Source organism: Stegostoma tigrinum, chromosome 6, assembly GCF_030684315.1.
Source record: "Stegostoma tigrinum isolate sSteTig4 chromosome 6, sSteTig4.hap1, whole genome shotgun sequence".
Taxonomy (NCBI): Eukaryota; Metazoa; Chordata; class Chondrichthyes; order Orectolobiformes; family Stegostomatidae; genus Stegostoma; species Stegostoma tigrinum.
In genome coordinates this window covers 2,744,650-2,772,387 of record NC_081359.1, presented here as the reverse complement: position 1 = coordinate 2,772,387, position 27,738 = coordinate 2,744,650, and the positions used below count along the sequence as shown (strand labels likewise).

General features: G+C 41.5%; 1 protein-coding gene across 1 annotated transcript; it reads right to left on the bottom strand.

The window, feature by feature from the left end:
- Window positions 1-1,005: 1,005 nt before the first annotated feature.
- LOC125453565 (protein-lysine methyltransferase METTL21E-like) lies at window positions 1,006-18,224 on the bottom strand. Its single transcript, XM_048533327.2, has 5 exons — window positions 18,073-18,224; window positions 11,679-11,731; window positions 4,984-5,141; window positions 4,088-4,205; window positions 1,006-2,402 (listed from the first exon to the last, which is right to left on the bottom strand). Exons 2-5 carry the CDS (start codon window positions 11,710-11,712, stop codon window positions 1,990-1,992), a joined length of 723 nt encoding a protein of 240 aa, XP_048389284.1. The 5' UTR covers window positions 11,713-11,731; window positions 18,073-18,224; the 3' UTR covers window positions 1,006-1,989.
- Between the last annotated feature and the right edge of the window lie 9,514 nt (window positions 18,225-27,738).

Here is a 27,738-nt window from a genome sequence, read left to right as displayed (position 1 = left end):
GGAGGAAGATCATTGATGGAGATGGTTAGGCCCCAAACACCATGCTGAAGAATTGTTGAAGCAATGTCCTGGAGCTGAGATAAGTTTGCAACAGCCTCAACAATTTCCTTTGTACCAGATATAATTCTAACCAGTGGAATATTTTTCCCATACTCCCATTGTGTGCAATGTTGCTAAGATTCCTTGATGTCACACACAGCCAAATGCTAAATAGATGCCTAGGGCAGTCACTCTCACTTCTTCACTGGAATGCAGCTCTTATTCAGTTTCGGACCTCGGTTTAATGCTGCCTGGTGTCATATTTTATGCTGACACTAAATTGTTTTCTCATGTCAGTGATTAGGCTAATGTCTGTCTACATCTAAAGGGTTATGATATGGGATAGAGTTCAATGAACTTTTTAAGATTCATATCAGAGCTGGGAAAACTGAGTTATTATGCTTTCGGGGAGCCTGGAAGACTGTGAGGAAAGATTTGATTGACAATGTCTTGATTGTGAATAAATTTAATAAGTTGGAAGCTGAGATATTTTTCCGATGCACACTGAATTCCAAATATAAGTGGCTAGAGATGGAAAGTTGAAGTAAATTGGTGACACGGATAAAATTTGTGAAACAATGATGTCATGGAGTCATAGAGCTGTACAGCTTGGAAACAGACCCTTCGTCCCAGCTTGTCCATGCTGACCAGGTATCCTAAGTGAATCTAATCCCAATTGCCAGCATTTGGCCCATATCCCTCTAAACCCTTCCTATTCATGTACTCATCCAGATGCCTTTAGTCAACACAGGACACAACTTGTCAGTGTAGATTATTAAACAGGAAATTTATAAATTTCCTTAAAATGATTCATGAATATTAATAACTTTATCATTTTTGGACCATATGACACAAAGTAAAAAGACAAAAACCTGGTTTCATAAAGTGTACAAACAATTACAATAATTACAAACCATAGTTCATTCTGCTATTTTAATTTTTAACAAAATATTCTTTCATCATATTTTTAAATCACAGATAACAGTTACATTGGGAAAACAGTTTCTTTGAATATGTTTTGTATTGTCATTCTGGCACAGTACAATGTATCAGTGTAATTCCAACTAAAGTCTTATTTCTGTAATCCTCCCAGAACTTTGAAGAATGTTGAATCAAGATATTCCGAGTGTCTCTTGTCTTCTGTTACATACTTGCTCTGCATGGCAGTCATATTTGGAAGAGTAACCATGAATGTATTTATCAGCCAACTGAGTGCCTTATCATGTGCCTCAAAAAGGTAATGTTTAGCAGAATTAATATTTTGTATTTTAATTTGCTGTCGGGAATTTGTTTATAAATGAAAACTACACTAAATCAAAGTTTGTTCTTTTTTAGGCATTCAACGTATGTATTCTATTTCAAAAAACTAATTTTCAAAAACAGGAGAACAATGACATTTTGTGGCGAAATGAAAATGGAAAGCACAGAACTTTAAACAAAAGAAGCACTTCTAGTGACTGAGAAAAATGTCCCTGCTACACTTCTAAATAAAATCTTTGGCAAAGTTACAGAACAATGGAATGGAACATTTCCGTTCCTACTTGGCATCTCTAAATGCTTGAATAGTAGTAAACGTTCTCCTTCTAATTAGCAATTAATGCAGATACTTTTGCAATTGTGGTCTCAGAAAGAGCTGTACGATCTGACTGATTCTTATCATGAGCATGTGCCAATGCCAAAAATCCAGGTTCATTTAAACATTTCATTTAGGCTGGCTGTTTAAACGTTTGTTGTGAGCTAAACCTTTTCTTTGCAGGTTACTTAGCTGGGAAATCTTGTCAAATAGTGGAAGCTTGGAGACCAATAGAAATTTTCTTGAAAGTACATCATCTTACATCATTTTGAAGTCTGATTCCCAGGGAATTAAACCTAACTCACCATGATAAGGAGAACTATTGTTTCACAATTGCTAACAGTTTGCTAGTTCTCCTGTGATGGCTGTGCTTTTCACTATATCATTTTACCAGTTTGCAAAACTTTTCTTTTTGCTTTGTACAACTTTATCTGTAAAGTTGGAAGATCATAAATAACTTCAGTATCAAATATACACTGGAACTTCTTCACAAAATCATTATCTTCATCAAGTCTAAATCTCATTGTCCACAAAATGATGGTGTTATCTTGACATAAGTGATCAAAAGTCATTAGAAGTTCATCCAGGTATGGATGACTGTAGACCACATCAGCGGCCATAATATAATCATACTGACAAGCATTTCTGGGGAATTTGCTTTCCAAATCTACTCCCCATCTAAGTTCTCTGACCTGTGGCTGATACTTGCTTCTCAATTTTGTATTTCGTGATATATTGTACTGGAGGTTTCCCAGTAAATGAGGTAGATCTGTGGCAATCACATGACAGCCTGAAAAATCAAGAATATAAATTTAGCAATTTGGCGAATAGGATTGTCAAAGAAATGTAACATGCATCGAAACTGTAAGGGACACTATGCCAAGTTTGCATTCAGTGAGATCTTATTTGAGAAAGTGTACAATTTGTATTTAAATATAACCTGTGTTTGGAAATTGTACACATAACATTGGATCATTGAGCACATATATTCATGAGTCTACTTATTTAGTTCAACATGTATGCATGAGTCTGTGACGCAAAGTTCCTAAATTGTTACAATCAGGTTGAAAATGCAACATTTGTAGTGCTAACAGTACACTAAGATACTGGTTATAAAATCTCATGGTAGAATCTCATTGCAAGAGCTTCCTATATATTCTGCTCACAATATATCGGTTCTCAACAGCACATTAAATTTTATATGTTATTTACTATTTGAATATTGCAGCTAGTCCACTCATTAAAACTTCCAGCCAGAGCCTTTTCAATAATACTGGTTTTTTCTTCATTTTACAGTTGGATGTAGTAACCCAGAACCTTGTGAGAAGTTTCATGAGGTGGACCGTCTATCACTCCCACCTGTCACAGTCATATTATTCAAACAGCCCTGTTGAGCATTAGTTCTTTCATGATTTTGAACAGCTACTTTAAATCTCCCCTTAACCTTCTCAACATTTTGCTTTCTGCCTCTCTGCTACTTTCATGTCCACAGAATCAATGCTGTTTTAATCTCATAAATTTCAGTTTTGCTTGCAAGTCTAATATGTGACACACAAGCAAAGTCCACTGATACAATCAATGCACTAGTCTCATTAACTTCCTCCATTACTTCATCAAAAGAAAACAATCAAGTTTTACCGGCACAAATCTTTGAAAAGACCTTAGCATTGGAACTCTCCAACCCTCTGAAACTGCTCCCCTATCACAGAACCACAGAATTGTTATGTTTCAGAAAGAGGTCATTCAGCTCCCACTTAGCTCCATTTGTTTGATGATACAGATAACAGTGAATCTTCTCCTTGTCAATAACCAGAACGGCCATACTCAGATCTGCATCATTGGTTGGGTTTACACAGGGAGCAGAGCTGTGATCCCAACACTACCATACCAACCAGTAGCTTTTAACATAGAACATAGAACATAGAACAGTACAGCACAGAACAGGCCCTTCAGCCCACAATGTTGTGCCAACCATTGATCCTCATGTATGCACCCTCAAATTTCTGTGACCATATGCATGTCCAGCAGTCTCTTAAATGACAGGTGTGTGTGTGTGTGTGTGTGTGTGTGTGTGTGTGTGTGTGTGTGTACAACTAATGTGCACCTGTAAACATTTCATACAACAGAGCTTCGTGCTACCTGGATACCATCACAATGTCTTCACATTGAGGCAGCCCATTGACTCAGGGCTATTGTTTCAGGAACCAAATTAAGGGCTAGTTGTCAGGAAATAAGGAACTCTCCTGTAACAGACCCAGAATACACAATAAGCAAATACCCACACACTGAGAGAAGATTGTTCTACTGTTTACCTTCATCACCTACTTATCTCTTTAACAAATTAATTAATCCTTCTTCCTAAATTGTTTTTGCTTCTTGCTTAGTTCCATCTTCCTGAAGGAAAATTGTCTGAAACTTTCACAAGGATTACAATATCAATCTAAGAAGTTATTTTTAAAGATGGCTTTTACTTACCAAGTAAACCAGCAACAATTGATACCAATCCTGTTCCTGCTCCTATTTCAATTACATTTTTATCAATAAGATGATTTTCTTTCTGACTGTGTTCCAGGTAATAGCACAACACCAAGGCCTGTGTAATGCAATGACGGAAATTTGAGTTAGTCTCCTTTAGACAACTTAACATGTTATTGTATGGCTGCCAGGGGCTATTGTTTACAATCCAACATTTACAAAGAACATTTGTTGAAATTCCGACATAGGAACGCAGGAACAGAAATAGGCCATTCAGCCCCTCAAGCATATTCAATCAGGCACTGAGACCATGGCTGATCTGTGACCCAACTCCTTCAGCCTATACCCCCAACTACCTATGATTTACAACAAAAAACTTATCGATCTCAGAATTAAAATTAATAACTGATCCAGCATCCACTGCCATTTGTGGAAGAGAGTTCCAAACCTCTCCTATCCTTTCTGTGTAGAAGTGCTTCCGAACATCCCTCCTGAACAGTCTGGCCCTAATTCTCAGACTGTGCCCCCTAGGTCTAGAATCTCCAACCAGGGGAAATAGTTTATCTTTATCTACTCCGTCTTTTCCTGATAATATCTTGAAGACTTCAAACAGATCACCCCTTAACCTTCTAAATTCTGGAGAAAATAGGCCTAATTTTAACTTGACTCCTGAAGTTCAGGTATCATTCTTGTAAACCAACATGTTACTCCCTCCAAGGCCTATACATCCTTCCTCATTAAGTACTTACATTCTTCATATGCCGTTCTTGAATTAACCTTTTCATTAAAGGTTTAAACCCATTTAAAACAGTAGGCAGAAGTATGACATCAAACAGATTAAACAATTATCAACTAATTTCAGCAAACGTCACATTAAAACTGACTCTAATGCTTACCGAAGGCCAGACGTACGCACCATAGCAGTCAGTGGTTTCTCTAAGTTTGATTTCATACCCCGCAAATTGGAAGCACTCCCAGGGTATGCTTCTAAAGCTACTCGGTACCCATCGCCGTTTCATGATTTCTGATGATATATCTTCATCTTTAGCTTTTTCTGAAGAAGATCAAAAAATTATGAGGGAAAATTCAACGGGCCATTTTGTAGATATAATTGATGATACTTATTCAATGACCCTGTCATGTGAATTATCTGCTGGGAGTTTAAACTTTGAAAAGAGCTCAGCCTAAATTTAATGAGTGTGGCACAGCCCCCAAGGCAGGGGGATGAGAAGTAGGTGCACATCTGCTCTTGTGTCAGGAGCTGTAATGCACATGATACAATGTAGATTGTAAGGACATGTGGTAGTCGTATGTCTTACCTGCTGCCATAAGGTGGTAGTGGTAGGAATTGTCTGCTGGCACACAATCAGCTGACTGAGTTACAGCTCAGGACAGCCCATAAAGGGCTCCTTTAGTGGGGGAGCTTATGCCAATAGATAAACAGATCCTTTGCCCTGCAGGGTCAGTTCTGTGATTTGCCGTCTCCAACCTTCTTGAAATCTTTTAGACTTGACCCCTGTCATTGTCCCTTTCACCCAGAACTTCATCTTCTTGGACTTTCATCATTCCCCCCATCATCAGCAACTAAATCCTCTCTTCATCTCCCATCACCATTAACCGTGCTCCCCCAGTCTCAGTATCTGTTAGTGGAGACAGAAAGCAGTTTACACATCAGTTCTGTCTGGATGCAGGTTCTCCTTCAGGCAATCTGGGAACAGTAAAAGCTGTTCATCCCTAGTGAACAACTCCACAGCTACATTTCTCAATCTGTTTTCATTTTGCGGACTCAGCCTCTCGATACATGGGAGCTGAGTGTAAAAAGGCATGGGGAGATCTGAGGGAAAGTGTGGGAAAACATTGCCGCCCTGCATCAACAATGGCCAAGTACTGGATTTTCATTCTGCATGGTCAGACTAGCAGCAGTGAACTGCCTATAGTGCTGTTTGTATTTCTGATCATAAACAAATTAAGAATCCTATCATGACCCACAAACCCCAAAGGACCAGCCCCAGTATAATTGTGGTGAGAAGGTGGAATCATGTCCTGTGGGTTTTGAGGGATGGCCTTCTGCAACCCCTTCCCCAAATCTCAAATATTTTACAAATCAACTTGCTGCATGCGATCAGCTTTAAAATTGGTAAGAGAAAATAATATGAAATAAAGCCAAAAGAAAACTTTAAATCTTTGTTGGTGTATTACAAACAGAGGAAGGTGAAGCAGAGATACACCATTCAAGCCCTCAGACCTGCTCGGCCATGTAATAAGATCATGGGGATCTGATGGTGTCCTCAGATCCACATTCCCCTCTCTCTAATAACCCTCTCTTACCAAGTATCGATTCAGATCTGGCTTCAAAATGTTCAAAGACTCTCCTTTCTCATGCCTTACAGGATGAGAGTTCAAAAGACTCAGTGCCTATTGTCAGAAATAAAATTACCCCATTTCTGTTTTAAATGGGTGACCCTTTATTTTCAACAGTGACTTCTAATCCAGGGTTCTTCTGTAAGAAGAGATTTTCTCTCTGCAACCTAAACCTAACCTTAAACCTAACCCTAACCATATTTCATTCATAAAGTCAGGAGGTATGGGATACAGGGTGATTTGGCTGTCTGGATTCAGAATTCGTTGGCTGACAGGGGGCAGAGAGTGGTTGTAGATGGTAAGTGTTCTGCCTGGAGGTCAGTGCTGAGTGGTGTCCCACAGGGCTCTGTTCTTGGGCCTCTGCTCTTTGTAGTTTTTATTAATGACTTGGATGAGGAGGTTGAGGGGTGGGTTAGTATGTTTGCTGATGACACAAAGGTTGGAGGTGCCGTTGATAGTATCGAGGGCTATTGCAGGCTTCAGCGAGACATTGACAGAATGCAGACCTGGGCTGAGAAGTGGCAGATGGAGTTCAACCTAGATAAATGCAAAGTGATGCATTTTGGAAGGTCGAACGTAAATGCTGAATATAGGATTAAAGGCAGGATTCTCGACAGTGTGAAGGAACAGCGGGATCTTGGTGTTCAAGTGCATAGTTCCCTCAAAGTTGCCGCCCAGGTGGGTAAGGTTGTTAAGAAAGCATATGGCGTTTTGGCTTTCATTAACAGGGGGATCGAGTTTAAGAGCCGCGAGGTCATGCTGCAGCTCTACGAAACCCTGGTGAGACCACACTTGGAATATTGTGTCCAGTTCTGGTCGCCCTATTATAGGAAAGATGTGGAGGCTTTGGAGAGGGTGCAAAGGAGGTTTACCAGGATGCTGCCTGGACTGGAGGGCTTGTCTTACGAGGAGAGGTTGACTGAGCTCGGACTTTTCTCTCTGGAGAGAAGGCGGAAGAGAGGTGACCTGATCGAGGTGTACAAGGTAATGAGAGGCATGGATAGAGTCGATAGCCAGAGACTTTTCCCCAGGGCAGGATTGACTGCCACGAGGGGTCATAGTTTTAAGGTGTTAGGAGGAAGGTATAGAGGAGACGTCAGAGGGAGGTTCTTCAGTCACAGAGTTGTGAGCGCATGGAATAGTTTGCCAGTGGTAGTCATGGAAGCGGAGTCATTAGTGACATTTAAGCGACTGCTGGACATGCACATGGACAGCAGTGAATTGAGGGGAATAGAACATAGAACAGTACAGCACAGAACAGGCCCTTCAGCCTATGATGTTGTGCCGACCATTGATCCTCTTGTATGCACCCTCAAATTTCTGTGACCATATGCATGTCCAGCAGTCTCTTAAATGACCCCAATGACCTTGCTTCCACAACTTCTGCTGGCAATGCATTCCATGCTGTCACAACTCTCTGTGTAAAGAACCCGCCTCTGACATCCCCTCTTTACTTTCCTCCAACCAGCTTAAAACTATGACCCCTCGTGCTAGCCATTTCTGCCCTGGGAAATAGTCTCTGGCTATCAACTCTATCTATGCCTCTCATTATCTTGTATACCTCAATGAGGTCCCCTCTCCTCCTCCTTTTCTCCAATGAAAAATGTCCGAGCTCAGTCAACCTCTCTTCATAAGATAAGCTTTCCAGTCCAGGCAGCATCCTGGTAAACCTCCTCTGAACCCTCTCCAAAGCATCCACATCTTTCCTATAATAGGGCCACCAGAACTGGACGCAGTATTCCAAGTGCGGTCTAACCAAAGTTTTATAGAGCTGCAACAAGATCTCACGACTCTTAAACTCAATCCCCCTGTTAATGAAAGACAAAACACCATATGCTTTCTTAACAACCCTGTCCACTTGAGTGGCCATTTTAAGGGATCTATGTATCTGCACACCAAGATCCCTCTGTTCCTCCACACTGCCAAGAATCCTATCCTTAATCCTGTACTCAGCTTTCAAATTCGACCTTCCAAAATGCATCACCTCGCATTTATCCAGGTTGAACTCCATCTGCCACCTCTCAGCCCATCTCTGCATCCTGTCAATGTCCCGCTGCAGCCTACAACAGCCCTCTATACTGTCAACGACACCACCAACCTTTGTGTCGTCTGCAAACTTGCTGATCCATCCTTCAATCCCCTCATCCAAGTCATTAATAAAAATTACAAACAGTAGAGGCCCAAGGACAGAGCCCTGTGGAACACCACTCACCACTGACTTCCAGGCAGAATATTTTCCTTCTACTACCACTCGCTGCCTTCTGTTGGCCAGCCAATTCTGTATCCAGACAGCTAAGTTCCCCTGTATCCCATTCCTCCTGACCTTCTGAATGAGCCTACCATGGGGAACCTTATCAAATGCCTTACTGAAGTCCATATACACCGCATGCACAGCTAGACCCTCATCAACTTTTCTAGTCACATCCTCAAAGAACTCAATAAGGTTTGTGAGGCATGATCTGCCCCTAACAAAGCCGTGTTGACTTTGTAGGGAATGTAGGTTAGGTTATTTTATTTTTGGATTAGGAATATTCCACGGCACAACATCGTGGGCCGAAGGGCCTGTACTGTGCTGTACTTTTCTATGTTCTGTGTTCTATGTTCTAACCCTAACTCTAAACTTAACCATACATCTGACAATAGCCCTAGCCCAAACTCCAAACCTTACCATAGCCCTAACCCTAACTCTAACCATAACCATAGCCCAAAACCTAACCCCAAACCTAACCATAGCCCTAACCATAACTCTTATCATAACCACAGCCCTAACCCTAACTGTAACCATTGCCCTAAACCTAACACCAAATCTAGCCATAGCCATAATCCTAACCACAAACCTAAGCATAGCCCTAACCCTAACTGTAACCATAGCCCTAATTCTGACTATAACCATAGCCCTAAGCCTAACCCTAACCATAGCCCTAACTCTATGCCTAACCTTAATTCTAGCCCTAACCCTAAGCCTAAACCTAATTCTAACCCTATGCAGCGTCCGTCAGGATCTTATATTTCAATCAAGTTACTTCATATTTTTCTAAGCTCCAGCAGGTACAAGCCTAGACCTACGAATCTCCTCTTATAAAACAAATTGTCTGTTCCAGGTATTAGCCCAGTAACTCTTTTCCAAATGGCTTCCAATACATTTACATCCTTTCTTAAATAAGGTGACGAACAGTGTGCACAATACTCCATATATGGCCTCATTAATGTCCTGTATAACTGAAACATAACCTCCCTACCTTCGTATTCCATTTCCCACACAATAAACGCTAACTTTCTATTAGTTTTCTCGACTACTCACTCTCCCTGTATAATAACTTTGTGTGATTCCTGCATTAGAATATCCACTTCCCTCTGCATTTCAGAGCTCTGTAACCTCTCACCACCCAGATAATGTGCTTCCTTTTCATTCTTCCTGCCCCAAAGGATAATTTCAAGCTTACTGCCATTGTATTCTGTTTGACAGATCTTTGCCTGCTCACTCAATCTATCCACCTCTTTTTAACATCACATGGACTGCTGCCAGAAATGTGACCGTTGATTTCTGTAGCGAATATTGGGCTGAACAACAAATGCTGATCTTGGCACTGATGCTCACATCCCATGAAGAATGAAATAGCCACTAGTTTATGCTTTAATGGACAATCATAGATTATAATCTCCATACACTGGCTTAATTAAAATTCCACAATGCCAAATAGTAAAAAGATACCTTCAGTCCATTAAAATAGTGACAATGATGTAATAATTTCTCCATTGTTACAAAAACCATACTTCAAATCATCGTGATCAGTCCCAGAGCAACAACGCACGTGTATAAGGTCAAAATTTATATTAGATGTAGTTTAGTGATTACACTCTCAGCTCAGAGTCACAAGTTTGAGGGTTCATAGCCATTCCATTCACTTGAGCACAAAAGTCTAGCTGCTATCTCATGACTGCAAGAAAGTCAATGTGTTGACCTTCCAACAAGATCTTATAGAGTCTGCTCAACAAGCGATTACAATAGATCCCAATGCACTATTTTAAAACAAATTTTGGAACTCTCTTGCTGTCCTAGTCAATACTTAACCCTCAGCAAACACTGTTAGAACAGATTCCCTGGTTGTTATTTGATTGGTTAGTGGGATCTTGCAACAGTGGAAACTAACTGCTGCATTCCCGACAATGCAGCAGTCACTACACTTCTAAAGTACTTCATAGGCCAGAAAACATTTTGGGATTTCCTCATTTGGTGAAATATGTTACATTTTGTTCTGCTTAAAACCAATGGCAAGTCTTAAGTATAAAGTGCACAACTTATGTGTTCAACTCGTTTTCGTAAATATTCCTTACTTTGGTCTTGCCTTACTGATCCCACTATTCTGCTACTTGTCACACTGCTTATTGGTTCAATGTGAAGTGTCAACAAATTGAACCAAACAAGCAGCAAACATGAATCAAAGTGAAAAATGACAAGAAAGTGACAGTGAGAAATTTCTGAACTTTAAAAAAGTCAGTCAATCTTGAATGATTAGTCTGCTTTGCTAATTAATGAAATATGTCAAAATGATCCACTCTCAGTGATTCAAAACATTTCCAGTTGCCTTCTTCCATCATTTGTTTCATGTTAATTAAAGTATGTAGTTACCAAAATAGTTTTGAAAAACCATAAAGATGTTGAATGTTTGCTGTAAAATCTATACTGCGATTTTTTGTCTTTCTGTAAGCATTTTATTTCAAGGCTCTTTTTTTATTAACACCTATGCAATCTGCATTTGCTGTATTTCTCAGCATCCATTGTTTGAGTCTGTAAACCTAAAATCGATCTCTTACTCTGCAAGACAATTACCAAATGTAATAACTGAGAAGGAGTGAGAAAGAAAAGAAAGTTGTAATGATGGTTGCAGAGATACTAGAGAAAAAAAGGCACATTTATAATTATGTCATTTGCAGATGCAATATTTTCTAAACTTATCATCACGCAAAGATGATTTTTCATAAATTATTTTCTTATAAATAGATATAAATTCAAGTATCTGTTAAAAAATTAATAGTAAAGTTAAAAACTGAGCTGCAGATTTGGTGCTGAAATATTTGAGTGGATTAACAAGCCTGTTTGTATCTCCAGATATCTTGTGTTAACATCTTTAATCCAAAGCCTGTCATCATTATAGATAAATGCCAGTATCTTCCAAATATAACCTTTCATTTTAAACCGTGCTGTTATTAACATAATAATTTATCATACCTTTATTAATGCCAGTCTTCTCTGAATTGTTCATTGTCACACGTTATTAATCTCTGCATAAACAAAAACAAGCAATTTCTGAATGTGAAGCTTGACACACAAAACCATTGTAAGTTACAATGGCTATACAAATATATTAGTTTTGAATATATAAACATGTAAATTCCTCATTTGATGTTGGGAAATTTACACTAAAATAAACCTGTAAAATGTTGACTTTTTGATAAAATGTTGGAACTGACTTTACAATAAGACAGTAAAGAGTGCTCACTATTGTTCATGCATAAATTGGCCAGAAACCCATGTTGCTGAAAAGATACTCCATGAATCGAGATGGCAGATGATTAATGACGGTTGCAAGTTGCTGAATAATTTTCACATTTCAGTCCTGAGCTTCGTAAAAACAAAATGTTTGCTTGACCTCTTTCCATGACTTCTGTGAAATTTAGCATTTTCAGATTAATTCGCCACCGAACTCACCAAAGTTAAGTCCAGTATTTAATGGTGTAAGAGATAACAAGGTGTAGAGCTGGATGAACACAGCAGGCCAAGCAGCATCAGAAGAGCAGGAAGGCTGACGTTTCGAGTCTGGATCCTCCTTTTCTGAAGAGGGGTGCAGACCCGAACCATCAGCCTTCCTGCTCCTGAGATGCTGCTTGGCCTGCTGTGTTCACCCAGCTCCACACCTTGTTATCTTAGATTCTCCAGCAATGGCAGTTCCCACTATCTCTTTAACAGTGTAAATACCCTTTTACCAATGAACAGTGACTGCCAATCTGCCTGTCTTTAAACTTGTGGTTTAGTTCAGCAGATTTAAAAACATCAAACTCTCACTTCTCTATTTATTATTCTACTTTATGTTTCAACCTCCCTTTTCTCTGTTTTAATCTAATTTTTCCTTCCTTGCTCAATTTTTAATTCTGTATCTGGTTTGACAGTGAATTCATCCACTTTAATTCAACCTACTTTCTCAAACTTTTTCTGTTTATTTCTCAACTCTTTAGTTTATCGGTTAGGAAAGCATCTTTATCGCATTGTTCTTTAGTAAGGTCTCAGACGCCCTGTTGCCCCAAAACGTACTAGTCTAACTTGCCTCTCCACTGTGTTATCAGCTGTCATTACCAGCAATGTCATGGGTGAACAAATGAGTAAGTCTAGCTCACAAGACACGCAAGAGATTTTGTGCCCCAATAAAATCAGGGGCTCAGCAATTAAAGCTGTATCCGCCTGTTCAGGGGGACATAAAACATCCCAGAGCACCTTGTTTTGTCTTTTCTGTTTTAAAAACAACTTACATTTATGGAGCAATGGATAAGAAACCTTTGAAGAAAGAGAAAGTCATTAACAATGTAAAATCCTACAATCAGGAAAATGATGGAGGAATGCCACGCAGTGGTCACCGTTACGTTCCCTGTTTCCCATAAAGTTAGAAATACAGGCACTTTAGATCATAAATTGCAGGAGCATAAATATGCCATTCAGCCCATCAAATCTGCTCCACCATTCAATGAGATCATGGCTGTTGTGATAACCTTCAGCTGCATTTCCTGCCGTTGCCCAATATTCCTTGATTCTCTTAGTGATTAAAATCTGTCTATTTCCTGTTATGGACCAGACCAAATCCCCTTCAACTATATCAAGGAGCTAGCCTAGACCCTAACTTTTCCCCATTTAAATATCGGTGTAAGGTTCTGTGTTCCAGATGTAATTTGATTGGTCATGCTACTCGGCTTTAAGCAAAACACATTTTATTTTACCCACCAGTTAAAATACAAACAAAAGAAAGAAGAATTGGTGTAACTATAACTCTCTTGGAAAACTGAACAGAATAATAAATTATTTACCTACTAAACAGCAACTGTTCCATTATAGTAACATCCCACTGACACACCCTTGGAAACGGAAAATTCAGTAGAAAGTCAGTAAGGGGAGCTGATGGCCCAGTGATATTATTGCTGGACTGTTAACCCAGAGATCCAGGTAATGCTCTGGGAGTTTGAATCCTGCCATGGCAGATGGTGGAATTTGAATTCAATTTAAAAAACCTGGAACTAAGAGTCTAAACAATTGTTGGAAAAAGCCTAGGATCTGTGTGAGCCTGACTCCACCCATTCAGGCTGCTTCTATTGTCCCAACTTTAAAAAAAAACAGGCCTCACAAAGTAAACACCAAAAGGACTGTGGATGCTGTAAATCAGAAGCAAAAACAGAAGTTGCTGGAAAAGCTCAACAGTTCTGCCAGCCTCTGTGAAGAGAAATCAGAGTTAATGTTTCAGGTCAAGAGACCCTTCCTCAGAGCTGACAAGATCCAAAACATTAACTCCGGTTTCTCTTCACAGATGCTGCCAGACCTGCTGAGCTTTTCCAGCAAGTTCTGTTTTTGTTGCCAAAGCCTCACAAGTTGTTTACTTTATTGGCTTGGAACAGAATGCTCACCACATTTGCCTCAACCTCTCTGCATAAAAAAGCCCAGGACAAAATACCTTCCAAAGCGATAGTATTGCCTCGACTTGGATATGAATATGTTCAATGCTCCAGCCAGACATTTAAGCAGTCGAGGAGTTTAAAACTCCTGGTCTTTGAATATTTGAAGAACAAAACCATCAATGGTGATTTTTGTTTCCAAAAACATGCACTTTTTCCTTTACTCAGTCTGTTTCCAAAAGCCTGAAGATTACTATGACTGGGTTAATGCTGTGTGACAGGTTGTATAACCTTCCATTATCACAATGGGGTGTCTCTCAGTTCATCATTTGATTGACAGCTATAGGTAATTATAGACGTATTAAAGTGGGACAAGAATTACAATGCCTGTTTTTATAAAGTGTTAAAGAAAGTTAAATGTAATTAATGTGTTCTATCAGTGATAGCGTTTGTGTTAAATAGTGAATTCTTCAAGAGACACTGAGGAACTTTAATTAATCTAAGTATGGATCCTGGGAACTTATGGCGGAAACTGGCAATGAGTGGGCATAGTTTGTATAAAGTGGTGAGTGGATCTTGTGTTGGCATACAGGTAATGAGTAACCATCAAATTGGTAGAGGGTCATAGTTGACATAATGACAATAAGGATCATGATGATGATAGAAGCTGTAGTTGGCATAGAGAATATGAGGAGATATGAGGGTTTTTAAAAGTCATTCATGGGATGTGGACACCACGGGCCAGGCTTGCACTTATTGCCTGTCCCTAACTGCCCAGAGGGCAGTTAAGAGTCAACATTATTGTGGTTTAGAATCACATGTAGGCCAGACAAGGTAAGGATGGCAGTCTCCTTCTCTAAAGGACATTAGTGAACCAGGTGGGTTTTTTGACAACAGATGCATGTCATCATTAGACTCTTTAATTGCAGACCTTTCTCTACTGATTTCAGATTCCACCTTGTGCTCAAGATTCAAGCCTGGGTCCCCAGAAAATTACTTGGATCTATGGATTAACAATCCAGTGCTGACACCACTAGGTGATCACCTCCCCTGAGGGTGGAGGGACACATGTTGACATAGTAGTAATAGAGGACTATGGGGGTGGGTTGGGTGTAGTCTAGCATGGAGAGTTTGATTGTACATGGGTTTGTTTGGAGGGCATGAGATGGCTTGGAGAGTGCAGTAATGAGGTCTGCAGGATATTGTATGGTTTATTTGGGCCCAGGCTGCCTTTACACCTGGTGTCATCCATATTGTTACCAGGTCACCCACCGTGACTCTCAGAAATAGCTGGATAGAAGTACTCCTCAGCATTGCCACCACCACTCAGCCAGAATGTATTTGAGCATCTGGGGCATATTATAGCATCGGAAGATGCCCAAACTTTGTGTTTCAAACCTGGGAGTAGGATTTCATCGCTTTGATTTGAGCCAATTTTCAGTGCCATGGCTTAGAGGGAATGTGATTGGAAAGATTCAAAGACTGAGTCATGGAAATAGTAGCCATGGGTTTGGGGGGAACAAAATATTCAGGAAGCTCAGACAGGAGAGGTTTGGAGCACAGCACTTTCAGGGGTTGGTTCATTAGCACTCTCTCTCTCTCTCTCTCTCTCTCTCTCTCTCTCTCTCTCTCTCGAGGGGAATGAGGGAAATGGCAATAAATGCTAGCTTTGTCCTTGATGCAAGTTTCTCAGGAATGAAGAAAGTAACTTTCATTTCACCAATGGTTTGTAATCTTAGCCAGTCATTTTTATTGGAGCTTCAAGTGAAGTATGTCTGAAGGTGATTAGAATATTGGCCTCACGTTATTTATTTAATAAAATTTGCTGCTACAGAAACAGCAATCCTCAGAGGTTACGGAGCAGCGTGTTCTCATTGCTAAAACAGCATGACTAAACAGGGAAAGACTCTTGCATCCATCCAGTGTGTCCACATAACTGTGTTGCCTTAAAATAAATGTTCAGCCACCCCACAGAAAGGGTATGTGTGGACACCACGGGGAGGGGAATGTCAGGTAAAAACACAGTCTCTGTATCATCCACTGGAGAGGGACCGTAACTCGACCATGTTTTTAATGGGGCCTGAATAAGGCTGAGGGTACCATCTCAGAATAAGGGGGTCATGTATTTAAGACAAAGATGGAATAACTTTTTTCTCAGAGGATTGGGAATCTGTGAAATTCTCAAACACAGATGGTTACCAAGACAGGATCGTTAAATACGTTCAGGGCTGATGGATGGATTTTTAATCAGTAAGGGAATCAAGGGTTATCAGGAAAAGGCAGGAAAGTGAAAGTGAGGATTGTCGGATTAGCCACAATTCCCTTGAAAGGTGGAACCGACGTAATGGGCCGAATGGTCTATTCCTACCCATGCATTTATGGCTTTATGGTCTCCTTTCTAGAAGGGTAAGCTAATGGGCTGGATTTTCTAACATCTGTGACAAATGTCGAAATGGGCCCTGTGTTTATATGTTGGGTGCCTATTGGATGCTGACTGACCGTGCTCGTCTGGTGCTGATGCCAGTCCGAGGATAACTCAGTAGAGGTGAAATCACCATAGTCCTGGAGGACCACAGGGCTTCTCTCTCATTAGAGAGACAGCTGGTGGTGGTTTATCCTAAGGGTCACCAGGCCTTTGATGAGGGGAAAGGTTGAGAAGGAGAGTCTTTTGTGGTAGCCCCAGCTAATGTTGGCATCACCCTGCCTCACAAAACAAGGCACTGGCCATGTTTTAGTGAAATTGTGAGGGAAGTGGAAGAATTAGAGTTGGGCAAGGATAGGAGACTTGATATCAAAGACACAGATTTCTCTGTCTGACTCGAAGGAGCATCACTGCTGTTTTTTTACATAGAAACATAAAATGGTTACAGCACAGGGGGACGTTGTGACCATGTAACATTAACTCATTTAATTCCATATCCCTGAAGATGTTTTCCTTCATGGTAACAACTCATTCTCATTTAAAACCCACAATTGTGTGCTCCGACACACTCTCGAGTAGCACATTCCAAATCATAACCACTCTATTTTTACCAGATCTACTTTGCGAAAACTCTGTTAAGTATGCATAAAGTGCCAAATTCACCGGACTGTGACACACCCAGAACCAGACGTAATCCAATAGTGTAGAATCGATGAATGGCTGTTGTCCCAAAGGAACTCACTTAGCCCATAGTCTGTGTGCCAGGTCTTTGTGAGGGCAATCCACACTTTGCCACTAGCTTGCCTTTTCTCAATGGACCTGTTTCTTCATCAGAGAATGATTCAGTCTTCTTTCACAAACCACCATTGAACCTGCTTCCATCACACCATCAGGCAGGCATTCCAAATCCTGGCCACTCGTTGTGTGAGAATGTTTCTCTTCATGTCTCCATTAGTCTATCCTATCACCTTGGATCAGTTCCCTCTGGTTCACAATCCTTCCACCAGTTTCTCCCTGTCTGAATGACTCATAATTTTAAACAGTTCATTCAAATCTTCTACCAGTTTTTTCATCTCTAAGGAGGACAGCCCAAGTTTTTTTTTCAATTAATCCCATAAACTGAAGTCCATCATCCCTGGAACAATTTTCATAAATCCTTTCCTCATTTATCTAATGCCTTCACATGTAAAGGGAAATTGGCCTACTCCATTTGAAATTCTGCTGTACCAGTTTCCAGTTGAACTAAAACACCCTTGTAAATTTTACAGTAGGCCTGCATATTTAGTACAGACTTCACTCTATTAAAATGAATAACAGCCTCTCTGTTTAGCATATGCTTTATTATTTAAGTTTTCTCTAAGTAATTCAATTTTAATAATCAATTATAGTTAATTAAATGATAGATATGCAACTTGTTTTTCATTCTTATGTAAGAGCTGAGTTCTGATTAAGAGTTTTGATAGTGGACCTTTCGATATGTGATTCTCAGCCTATACGTTACGATCCGATGTACATTTGTTAGTGATATTGACATTAGTTATTTCCATACCTAAACCAAGAGCTCCGCTGTTCCTGTAGTACAAATGTCCTAAAGATGTGTCTTCCAGATTTTTCCTCACATAGATAACAAACCCAAAGCGCTGCGACCTTAATTCAAAGTTTCAATATTTGCCAAAAACTTTAATGAGACATAAAACAATTTGCAACAGCTGCAAGTTGACAAGGTCACAGTTCCCAATGTCACATAATATCGACCCTAAATATGGCAGTGGAAGCTCTTAGATGGATCAGATTTCATTTATGAAAGCCTCTCTCTCTCTCTGTCTTTAACCAAGAACACTGAAATGAAATCATTGGACGCATCAAACAAATCTTCTGTTAAAAGATTTGACCATATTTTTAGTTTTAAAAACAGAAATTATCATTTTTCATTGCAATACCAAAGTTTGAAAACATCAATAATGAAAAATATCAAATAATTGTGTTGCATAAGATAACACTAACAAAATTGTGAAAGGATACAGAAACAGGGACCGTTGGGATTAGATACAAATCTTGGAGGGCAGCAGGACAATCTGAGAATCTGTTAAGAAAATCAAATGGGGATCTTTGGCTTTATTATCAGGGGTTTGCAATGAAAAGCTTGTTTCCATAGCACTATTTTGAATGGTTACTATCCAGGCTACCGCATTTCTCTGGCAATAGACAGTGCTGTAATGCTTTTCAACCATATCAGTGCTGAAAGCCACAGAGACTGCTCATGTCTGACCAATGCAGTCTCATCTCCCAGAAACGCTACCAAGTCTGTTTCTTTTATATATACCCTAGCTCCTCTAACACTGTCAGCAGAACATTGCTGTCTAGGTGGACCATGATAACTGGATCCTTCCCCTCCCTAACCAAATTCCTTTAGAGCCAGGGCAGATGTTTTAGCCCAAGCATAGACAAATTGTACAGAGCAAAATCTAATGACAGCAATGAGATAAGTGGCAAGGACATCTTTTGCACTGAGATGATAGATGTTGGCCAGCATACAAGATACTTCCATGGGGTCGTTTATGACCATCTGATAAAGCAGAGGAATCCCCCCATTAAATATCCTCTCCGAAAGGGGCACTTCAAACAATTGAACACCTTTTCAGTTCTTCCCTTGTGTGCTCCAGACTTTGGAATAACTCTGTACCCCTACTTTTAGGCTCAGAGGGCAGTTTGCTACCACTGGTAAGAGAATGATGCTTAACTTACATTTTTCTGTACTGCAGTACATTCTGAACTATTTCATTCTGTTGCACTATCTTGAGGTTTGGATGCTTTTGTGCACTTTTAGTGAGACCTGACAGAGTGGCAGGGCAGCTATATGGGTCAGGACTCCATAATGGCCAGTGCTGCCTCAGAGTCTACAACCCCAACATTTTATTTTGTGGCCCCACTTTGGGGCGCCCTGCTACATTGTGTCCATACATTCCCTCTCGTTGAGTGGCCAACCACCCAGGAGATTCCAGACTCTCCTGTAATTTGGAATCTCACTCTACATTCTGGCTCAGGCCTCATTGGGAGATGATTTGCCCTGGGCTCTCCTTCAGGTGATGATTCTGTACATGTGTTGAGTGCAGTGAGATTAGCAGTGCCTGCTCTGTGGATAGCCAGGGGTGTACGGTCAGAGCTCTAATATCAGAATTAGAAAAGGAAGCATGTCCCCAAACACACCCACACTCTCAAGCTCACCACTGTCATTCCAAACTGTTACCAACACTGCCTTCAGGTTGTGCATTACTCCACTTGCCTAACATCATTGCTCAGAAAGACAATGGAATCCTTCCAGAAAGATACAACAGAAAAATGTCTAGAAACATATTGAAAGTTAGCATAAAATCTAAAAAGGATGATCGTGTTTGACCTAGCATGAACAAATTTTGAAGAAGTAACAGAAGATAGATAACAGTAAATATTTGACTTTTCAACAGGCTTTCAGGAAATCATTCCGTATGAGACTTGGGAATCTGAAAGGAATTTCTAGCAAGCTGGTTACAAAACAAAAAACACAAGATAAGTTTTCAAGGCACTGATAGTGTGAAATGGTGATGCACAAGGTTTACTGCTGTGTAAGGTTCCCTCTGCTCAGGCATTCCATGCACTGCTCATTGCATTCAACACATTGGCTTCTACTGCTAGGCATTGACATTGGCTAGAGAACAATTTGGACAATGTTGCTGCTGAGACCACCACCATAGAAATGGTCAAATAGCAAAATCCTCACGTTCCCATGATGACAATGTCTTCTGTCAAAGGTGGAAAGAAAACTTTCAATAACTCCTCAATCGAGAATCACTGGTCATAGCTGATCCTGTCCAGTTTATTATGGTGTGTACAATCCAAGGATGGGCCACCATTGATGGGAAAGCTGTAACGAGCCATCAGGCAGGTAAGAAACAATGAAGCGGATCTATTCGAGGTCTTCACAGTTGGCAGGTTTCTGATAGTGTGAAGATTCCTTGTACCCTCTCCACTGAGTTAGGTAGAATAGGAACTCCAATGTCGAGCCTTTACCTCACCACTCCGACTTCAGGAATGTGGTCATTCTAACTATCTTCACAAATGGAGATAAATCATGCTGAGGAAACATTCAAGATATTTCTCTTGTCAATAACTGGGAATATTCTAACCCGTGTTGTCTTGTCACAGAAAGAATCCTGCTGAACACACACCTTGTCTTTAGACCTTTCAGACAAACCTCTGAAATGGTCTTAGCTGTCAAAAAAATCCACAAAAACTGTAATAAACAACAAGTATCAAACTATTTATATGCAGTGGCTATGAATGAGAGCCAACCATGAAGATTTTCTGCAATGTTTTAAAAGAAAACAAAATTGGTTTTATTGTCTGTAACAATTGATGCATTTTTTAAAAATGGCACAGATCTTCTACTCTCTAAACATTTGAAGACCAGACATTTAGCCAAGTTCACGTTGAGACCTTTTCGAATTGTGACACATTGACTCTTTGGGAATGTTCCTGGATGTTTGACATTTTAGCGAGCACGTTTCCTGCTCCTCAGGCCTTCCCAAAAATTCTCTGATTGTGAGTTAGAGCTGGAGATATTTCCACAGTACATTGTGGCATAGATAGCCACCAAAAGGTAGACAGAAAGATCTTGGTTGAACTGGTAAGTGACTATATATCTGCACCCCCCAAAACTCCCTGCTTTACCTCTTGACGGACTGTCCTCCCAATCCAATTCAACTACTTCCAGTTCTGAAGAAGGGTCATTGGGCTTGAGATGCTAACTCTGCTTTCTCTACACAGATGCTACCAGACCTGCTGACTTTTGCCTGCAATATGTGTTTTTGTGTTTCAGTTCTGTAGCATCTGCACTCCTGTGTTTTATTGCTATGCCCCCTGACATGACCGGCCAAGCCCCCACCACCTCACCACTCCCACAATGCATTCTGACATTTTTCACCAATGAACCACCTTCCTACTCGATCATCACAGCCAGCTGCCACCCGACCCACAATTTACCAACCTTATGCATTTACCCATTTATATCACCCACCTACCCACTACCATACCTACACATTCACTCATTCACCCATTCACTTTATGAACAACTTGGAGATGGATGTTGAAAGAAAAATCTCCAAATTAGCAGATCGTACAAAGCTAGGGTTAATAATGGATTGTGAAGATGATGCTGAGCAGCTTCAGAGGGTCATTAACAAGTTGGCTGTGGGCAGAACCTGGCAGTTGAATTTCAATTCAGAGGGATATGAGGTAATGCACTTTGGTAGAAGAAACATGCAGAGGTAGTACAGGCTCAATGGTACAGCTTTGAGGGGAGTCCAGGAGCAAAGGGACCTCGGGGTTCAAATGCGTAATTCTCTGAAGATGGCCAAACAAGATGAAACAATTGTTAGGAAGCTTATAGGATCCTTGAGTTTATAAATACAGGCACACAGTATAAAAGCAAGGAAGTGATGCTACATGTCTACAAATCATTGGTCAGACCACATTTGGAGCATTGTGTCCAGTTCTGGACACCTTATTTAAGGAAGGACCTTAAAGCTGTAGAGAGGGATCAAAGGATATTATCTGGAATGACACCAGGAATGAGGGATTTTAGATACAAAGAAAGATGAGAGAAATTGGGTTTATTCTCCTTGCAGCAGAGAAGAACAAGAGGTAACCTTATTGGGGTGTTAAAAATTATGAACAAATTGACAGGATAAAGAAAGATATTCTGTTTCCACTAGTTGGTATGTAATGAACTAGCTAGTATAATTTAAAAATTATCAGCAACAGAGCTAGGAGTGAGAGGAGGAGAAATTAATTAATGGTCCGTGCATTGAGTAAAGGAGTTGGGAGGTCATGTTGTGTCCGTACAGGACACTTTATCAGGCCACTTTTGGAATACTGAATTCAATTTTGGTCTGGGAGGTAGTAGGAACTGCAGATGCTGGAGAATCTGAGATAACAAGGTGTAGAGCTGAATGAACTCAGCAGGCCAAGCAGCAACATAGGAGCAGGAGAGCTGACGTTTTGGGCCTAGACCCTTCTTCAGGCCCGAAACATCAGCTTTCCTGCTCCTAAGATGTTGCTTGGACTGCTGTGTTCATCCAGCTCCACGCTTTGTTATCTCAGATTCTCCAGTATCTACAGTTCCTACTATCTCTGAAACAATTTATATCCCACTGTGAAGCCTATTCTAAGGATTTTCTGAAGAAGGGTCTAGGCCTGAAATGTCAGCTTTCCTGCTCCTATGATGCTGCTTGGCCTGCTATGTTCATCCAGCTTCACACCGTGTTATCTCTATCTTCAATTCCGGTCTCCCTGCTATGGGAAAGATGCTGTGAAAGTTGAAATGGTTCAGAAAAGATTTACAAGGATGTTGCCAGGGTTGGAGGGTTTGAGCTGAAGGAGAGCAGTTGAATAGGTTGGGGCTGTTTCCCCTGGAGCATCAGGGGCTGAGGGGCAACCTTATAGAGGTTCATGAGGGGCATAGATAGGGTGAATAGACAAGGTCTTTTTCCCGAGGTAGGGGAGTTCAAAACTAGAGGGCATATGTGAGAGGGGAAAGATATAAAAGGAACCTATGGGGCAACATTTTCACACAGAAGGTGGTGCTTGTATGGAATGAACTGCCAGAGGAAGTGGTGGAGGCTGGTACAATGACAACATTTAATAGGCATCTGGATGAGTATATGAAGAGGAAGGGTTTAGAAGGAATTGGTCCAAATGCTGGCAAGTGGGACTAGATTAGTTTAGGATATCTGGTCAGCATGGACGAGTTGGACCAGTGAGTCTGTTTCCATTCTGCACAACCCAATGACTCTGAATCTACTGACAGCGTTGTTGGGATTTGGAATGTGCTGCCTGGGGAGTGGCAGAGACCAATTCCATAGGAGGTTTCAAAAGACAACTGGATATATTTGAGGAGAAACTACTTATTGTTCAGTGCATTGTGTATAGGAGTTGGAAGGTTATGTTGCAGCTGTACAGGACATTGGTTTGGCCACTTTGAGAACAGTGTGTGCAATTCTGGTCTCCCTGCTGTAGAAGGATATTGTGAAACCTGAAATGGATGAATTCAGAGGGCTACGGAGTTAGGGTTGGAGAATGGGACTACCTGGGTAGCTCTTTCTAGAGCTGGTACAGACACAATGGGTCGAATGGCCTCATTCTGTGCTGTAAAATTCTCTGATTCTGTGATTTAAACAGTTATCGACTAAGACCAGAACAAAGCAGCCAATTACATGAAAAGTGGGTGTGGCTACTACTCAGATTCTCTTCATTGTTCTCTCTGTGGATTGAGATTGCCTTGGGGGGGAGTTTCCAAGTGTTATGGATTGGAAAGCTGGCATTTCTCAACACAGACAAGGTAACTTTCCGTAAAGAAGAATAAATCGCTAAGAAAACTCCGCAGACCTGGCAGCATCTGTGGAGAGAGAAACAAGGTTAACATTTCTGCTCCAATAATTAATCTTCAGAACACGTTCAGATTTCTGTCCAATCAGTATCAGACACAGTTTTTCCAGTAATATTCATAAACATTACACTGTTAAAAACAATGTTCCTATCCACATACATCCAACAGACTCATGTGTCCCTCCAGAAGGGTTTACAAGGGAGGAGTCCAGGTTAAATTCCTTAAGGGTGTCCACATTAAGTAAAACACATTCAAATTGTGCAGTTTTATGTTTTGGATTGTAGCAAGCCATCTTAAGTGATTATTTCCAGATTTTCTGCCAAGATGAGTTAAAGTCTTGACTGTCAATCTCTAGCATATTCTTTGAAGTCAGCAGCTGTTTTGGTTTATGTCGAAAGGTGCTAGATGCCACATTCGGTTTGTTACAAGCAGGTGGGTACATGTTTCCTAGAGACAGCACCATGAGTTCGTCTCTGTTACCCATTCATGGTCTGGCTCACACTATCTCTGGAAATGCAATGTATTTTTAACACAAAGGGATAGATTGCTACCACGTGGACTCCATTCACAAACTAACCAGTTACTAAATATGGTCATGATAAGTTGGGAATCCCTTCTCCCAGGACCATTGTTTATGGTGCTTAAACAGTCCGTGGGCCCTTCTTAGCCAGCAATCCTTTATCCAAAGTGGATGAGAGGAACAGCTCTCAATCTGCACACCCCTAAATAAATATCTGTGAGTAGTTCAGGGGAGGAGCAATTTACACTCATGGTGATTGATTGTCCTGGTGGGCATCTTTGAGCGAGCACAACTCCTTTCTGATGGGCTTGTAATTTGTGAGGTGAAGTTTAGGAACTGCTGTTTGTGTCAGTTAAAAATTACTGTTGTCAGTCTTTTTAAAATTCTCAGTAAAAACCGAAAGAACTGCGGATGCTGTAAATCAGGAACCAAAACAAAGTTGCTGGAAAAGCTCAGCAGGTCTGGCAGCATCTCTGAAGGAAAAAACAGAGTTAAAGTTTTGGATCCAGTGACCTTTCCTCAGAACTGGACCCTTCTGAGGAAGGGTCACTGGGCCCGAAACGTTAACTCTGTTTTTTGCCTTCCCAAATGCTGCCAGACCTGCTGAGCTTTTCCAGCAACTTTGTTTTGGTTTTTAAAATTCACCCTGTGTTTCTGCCAATCGGTAAACAAATTCATTTTTTATATAAAACATTGTTTTGCATTCACTTTAAATATTGTTCAGATGAACGGCTCAGCACCATAATGAAACTGACCACTGTAAATATAGATGATATATTTATGGATGGCTGCAGTGTTGTTCACTCTGTACCAGGCAAACTAGAACTTTTCAGTTCAGTACTTAATCCCTTCTTGAATGTTGCCAAAATAAAACTCATATTTCAACTTATACCTGGTTAGCCAGGTATTCAAACTCCCATGTGTTAAAGAAAAAACTCTGGAATATGTTGGCAGACACCACTTTCAAAAGGCCACCACTGATGGGCAGTTCCAACTCCAGAAAAGAAAATGTTGCAAAGACACTCTGAAGCATTAGTTGAACCCTGACAGCACGAACAGTAAGATAATAAAGTGTGAAGCTGGATGAACACAGCAGGCCAAGCAGCATCTCAGGAGCACAAAAGCTGATGTTTTGGGCCTGGACCCTTCATCAGAAAAGGGGGATGGGGAGAGGGTTCTGAAATAAATATGGAGAGGGGGGAGGTGGACTGAAGATGGATCGTGGAGAAGATAGGTGGAGAAGAGTGTATGGGTGGGGACGTAGGGAGGGGATAGGTCAGTCCACGGAGGACAAACAGGTCAAGGAGGCGGGATGAGGTTAGTAGGTAGGAGGTGGAGGTGCGGCTTGAGGTGGGAGGAGGGGATAGGTGAGAGGAAGAATAGGTTAGGGAGGCAGGGATGAGTTGGGCTGGTTTTGGGATACAGTGGGGGGAGGGGAGATTTTGAAGCTTGTGAAATCCACATTGATACCATAGGGCTGCAGGGCTCCCAGGCGGAATATGAGTTGCTGTTCCTGCAACCTTCGGGTGGCATCGTTGTGGCACTGCAGGAGGCCCAGGATGGACATGTCGTCTGAGAAATGGGAGGGGGAGTTGAAATGGTTCGCGACTGGGAGGTGCAGTTGTTTACTGTGAACCGAGAGTAGGTGTTGTGCAAAGCGGTCCCCAAGCCTCCGCTTGGTTCCCCTAATGTAGAGGAAGCCACAATGGTTACAGCAGATGCAGTATACCACATTGGCAGATGTGCAGGTGAACATCTGCTTGATATGGAAAGTCATCTTGGGGCCTGGGATAGGGGTGAGGGAGGAGGTGTGGGAGCAAGTGTAGCACTTGCTGCGATTGCAGGGAAAAGTGCCAGGTGAGGTGGGGGTGGAGGGGAGTGTGGAGCTGACAAGGGAGTCGCGGAAATAGTGGTCTCTCCAGAAGGCAGACAAGGGTGGGGGTGGAAAAATGTCTATGGTGGGGTGGGGTTGGATTGTAGTGTCAGAGGATGATGCGTTGTACCCGGAGGTTGGTGGGGTGGTATGTGAGGACGAAGGGGAATTCTCTTTTGGCGGTTATTGCGTGGGTGGGGTGTGAGGGATGTGTTGCGGGAAATGCGGGAGACACGGTCGAATGCGTTCTCGACCACTGTGGGGGGAAGGTGTGGCCCTCGAAGAACGAGGGCATCTGGGACGTGCGGGAGTGGAATGCCTCATCCTGGGAGCAGATGCGGTGGTGGCGGAGGAATTGGGAATAGGGGATGGAATTTTTGCAGGAAGGTGGGTGGGAGGAGGTGTAATGTAGGTAGCTGTGGGAGTCAGTGGACTTGAAATGGACATCGGTTTGCAGATGGTTGCCTGAGATGGAGACTGAGAGGTCCAAGAAGGTGAGGGATGTGTTGGAGACGGTCCAGGTGAACTTGAGGGTGGGCTGGAAGGTGTTGGTGAAGTGGATGAACTGTTCGAGCTCCTCTTGGGAGCATGAGGCAGCGCCGATAAAGTCATCAATGTAACGGAGGAAGAGGTGGGGTTTGGGGCCTGTGTAGGTGCTAAGGAGGAACTGTTCCACATAACCTACAAAGAGGGCTTCCTGTTCTGCAGGGGAGAGGTTGGAGTGGGTGAGAGGGGTGGAGAGGTTGAGGCGGTTAATGCCTCGACAGCAGTTGGAGATGAAGAGGTCGAGGGTGGGTCAGAGGCCTGGGGGTTGTGTCCAGGAGGAGGACTTGTGTTGGAGGCGGATGAAGAGGTCAGTGGAGGGGGGTTAGGCTCCCGGTCAAAGAAGTAAGCGTGGAGGCGAAGGCAGCGGTAAAACTGCAGTAATAGCGAGTTTTGAGAAGATTTGTAGCTTTATAATTGCAGTAATAATTGCAAGGAGCTCATTACCAATGCCTCAAAACAGCAACAACTTGCTCATCAAGTTAAGCCACATTCTGAATCACAATGTCTTAACAATAAGCCAGAATGACAACGGAAAAAGAGAGCAATGGGAGAACATTCTGGATTCTAGATCCTATGGCCTCGCGAGATGTCTTACCCCGATGTGCCTGTGGGTCAAGAATTGGAGCTGCTCACTCACGTGAAGATTGTCACAGATTACACGACACCAGGTCATAGTCCAATGGGTTTCTGTGAAAACACAAGCTTTTGGAGCCTTACTCCTTCTTCAGGTGTCAGAGAGTGAGGAAGTGTCAGACACAGAGTTTGTCAGTAAAAGGTCAAAGGTTCACACTATTGATGAGGATGCAGAACAAATCTGAGATGCTGTTCAATTTTTAATCAGTTCGAAGGTTTT

Bases quoted from the DNA above. Each gene is read 5' to 3' on its own strand.
- LOC125453565 (XM_048533327.2), bottom strand. From the start codon at position 11,712: ATGAACAATTCAGAGAAGACTGGCATTAATAAAG. The intron at 4,206-4,983 runs GTAAGCATTAGA...TGCATTACACAG, and splicing joins GTGCGTACGTCTGGCCTTCG to GCCTTGGTGTTGTGCTATTA. The intron at 2,403-4,087 runs GTAAGTAAAAGC...TTGATTTTTCAG, and splicing joins AATTGTTGCTGGTTTACTTG to GCTGTCATGTGATTGCCACA.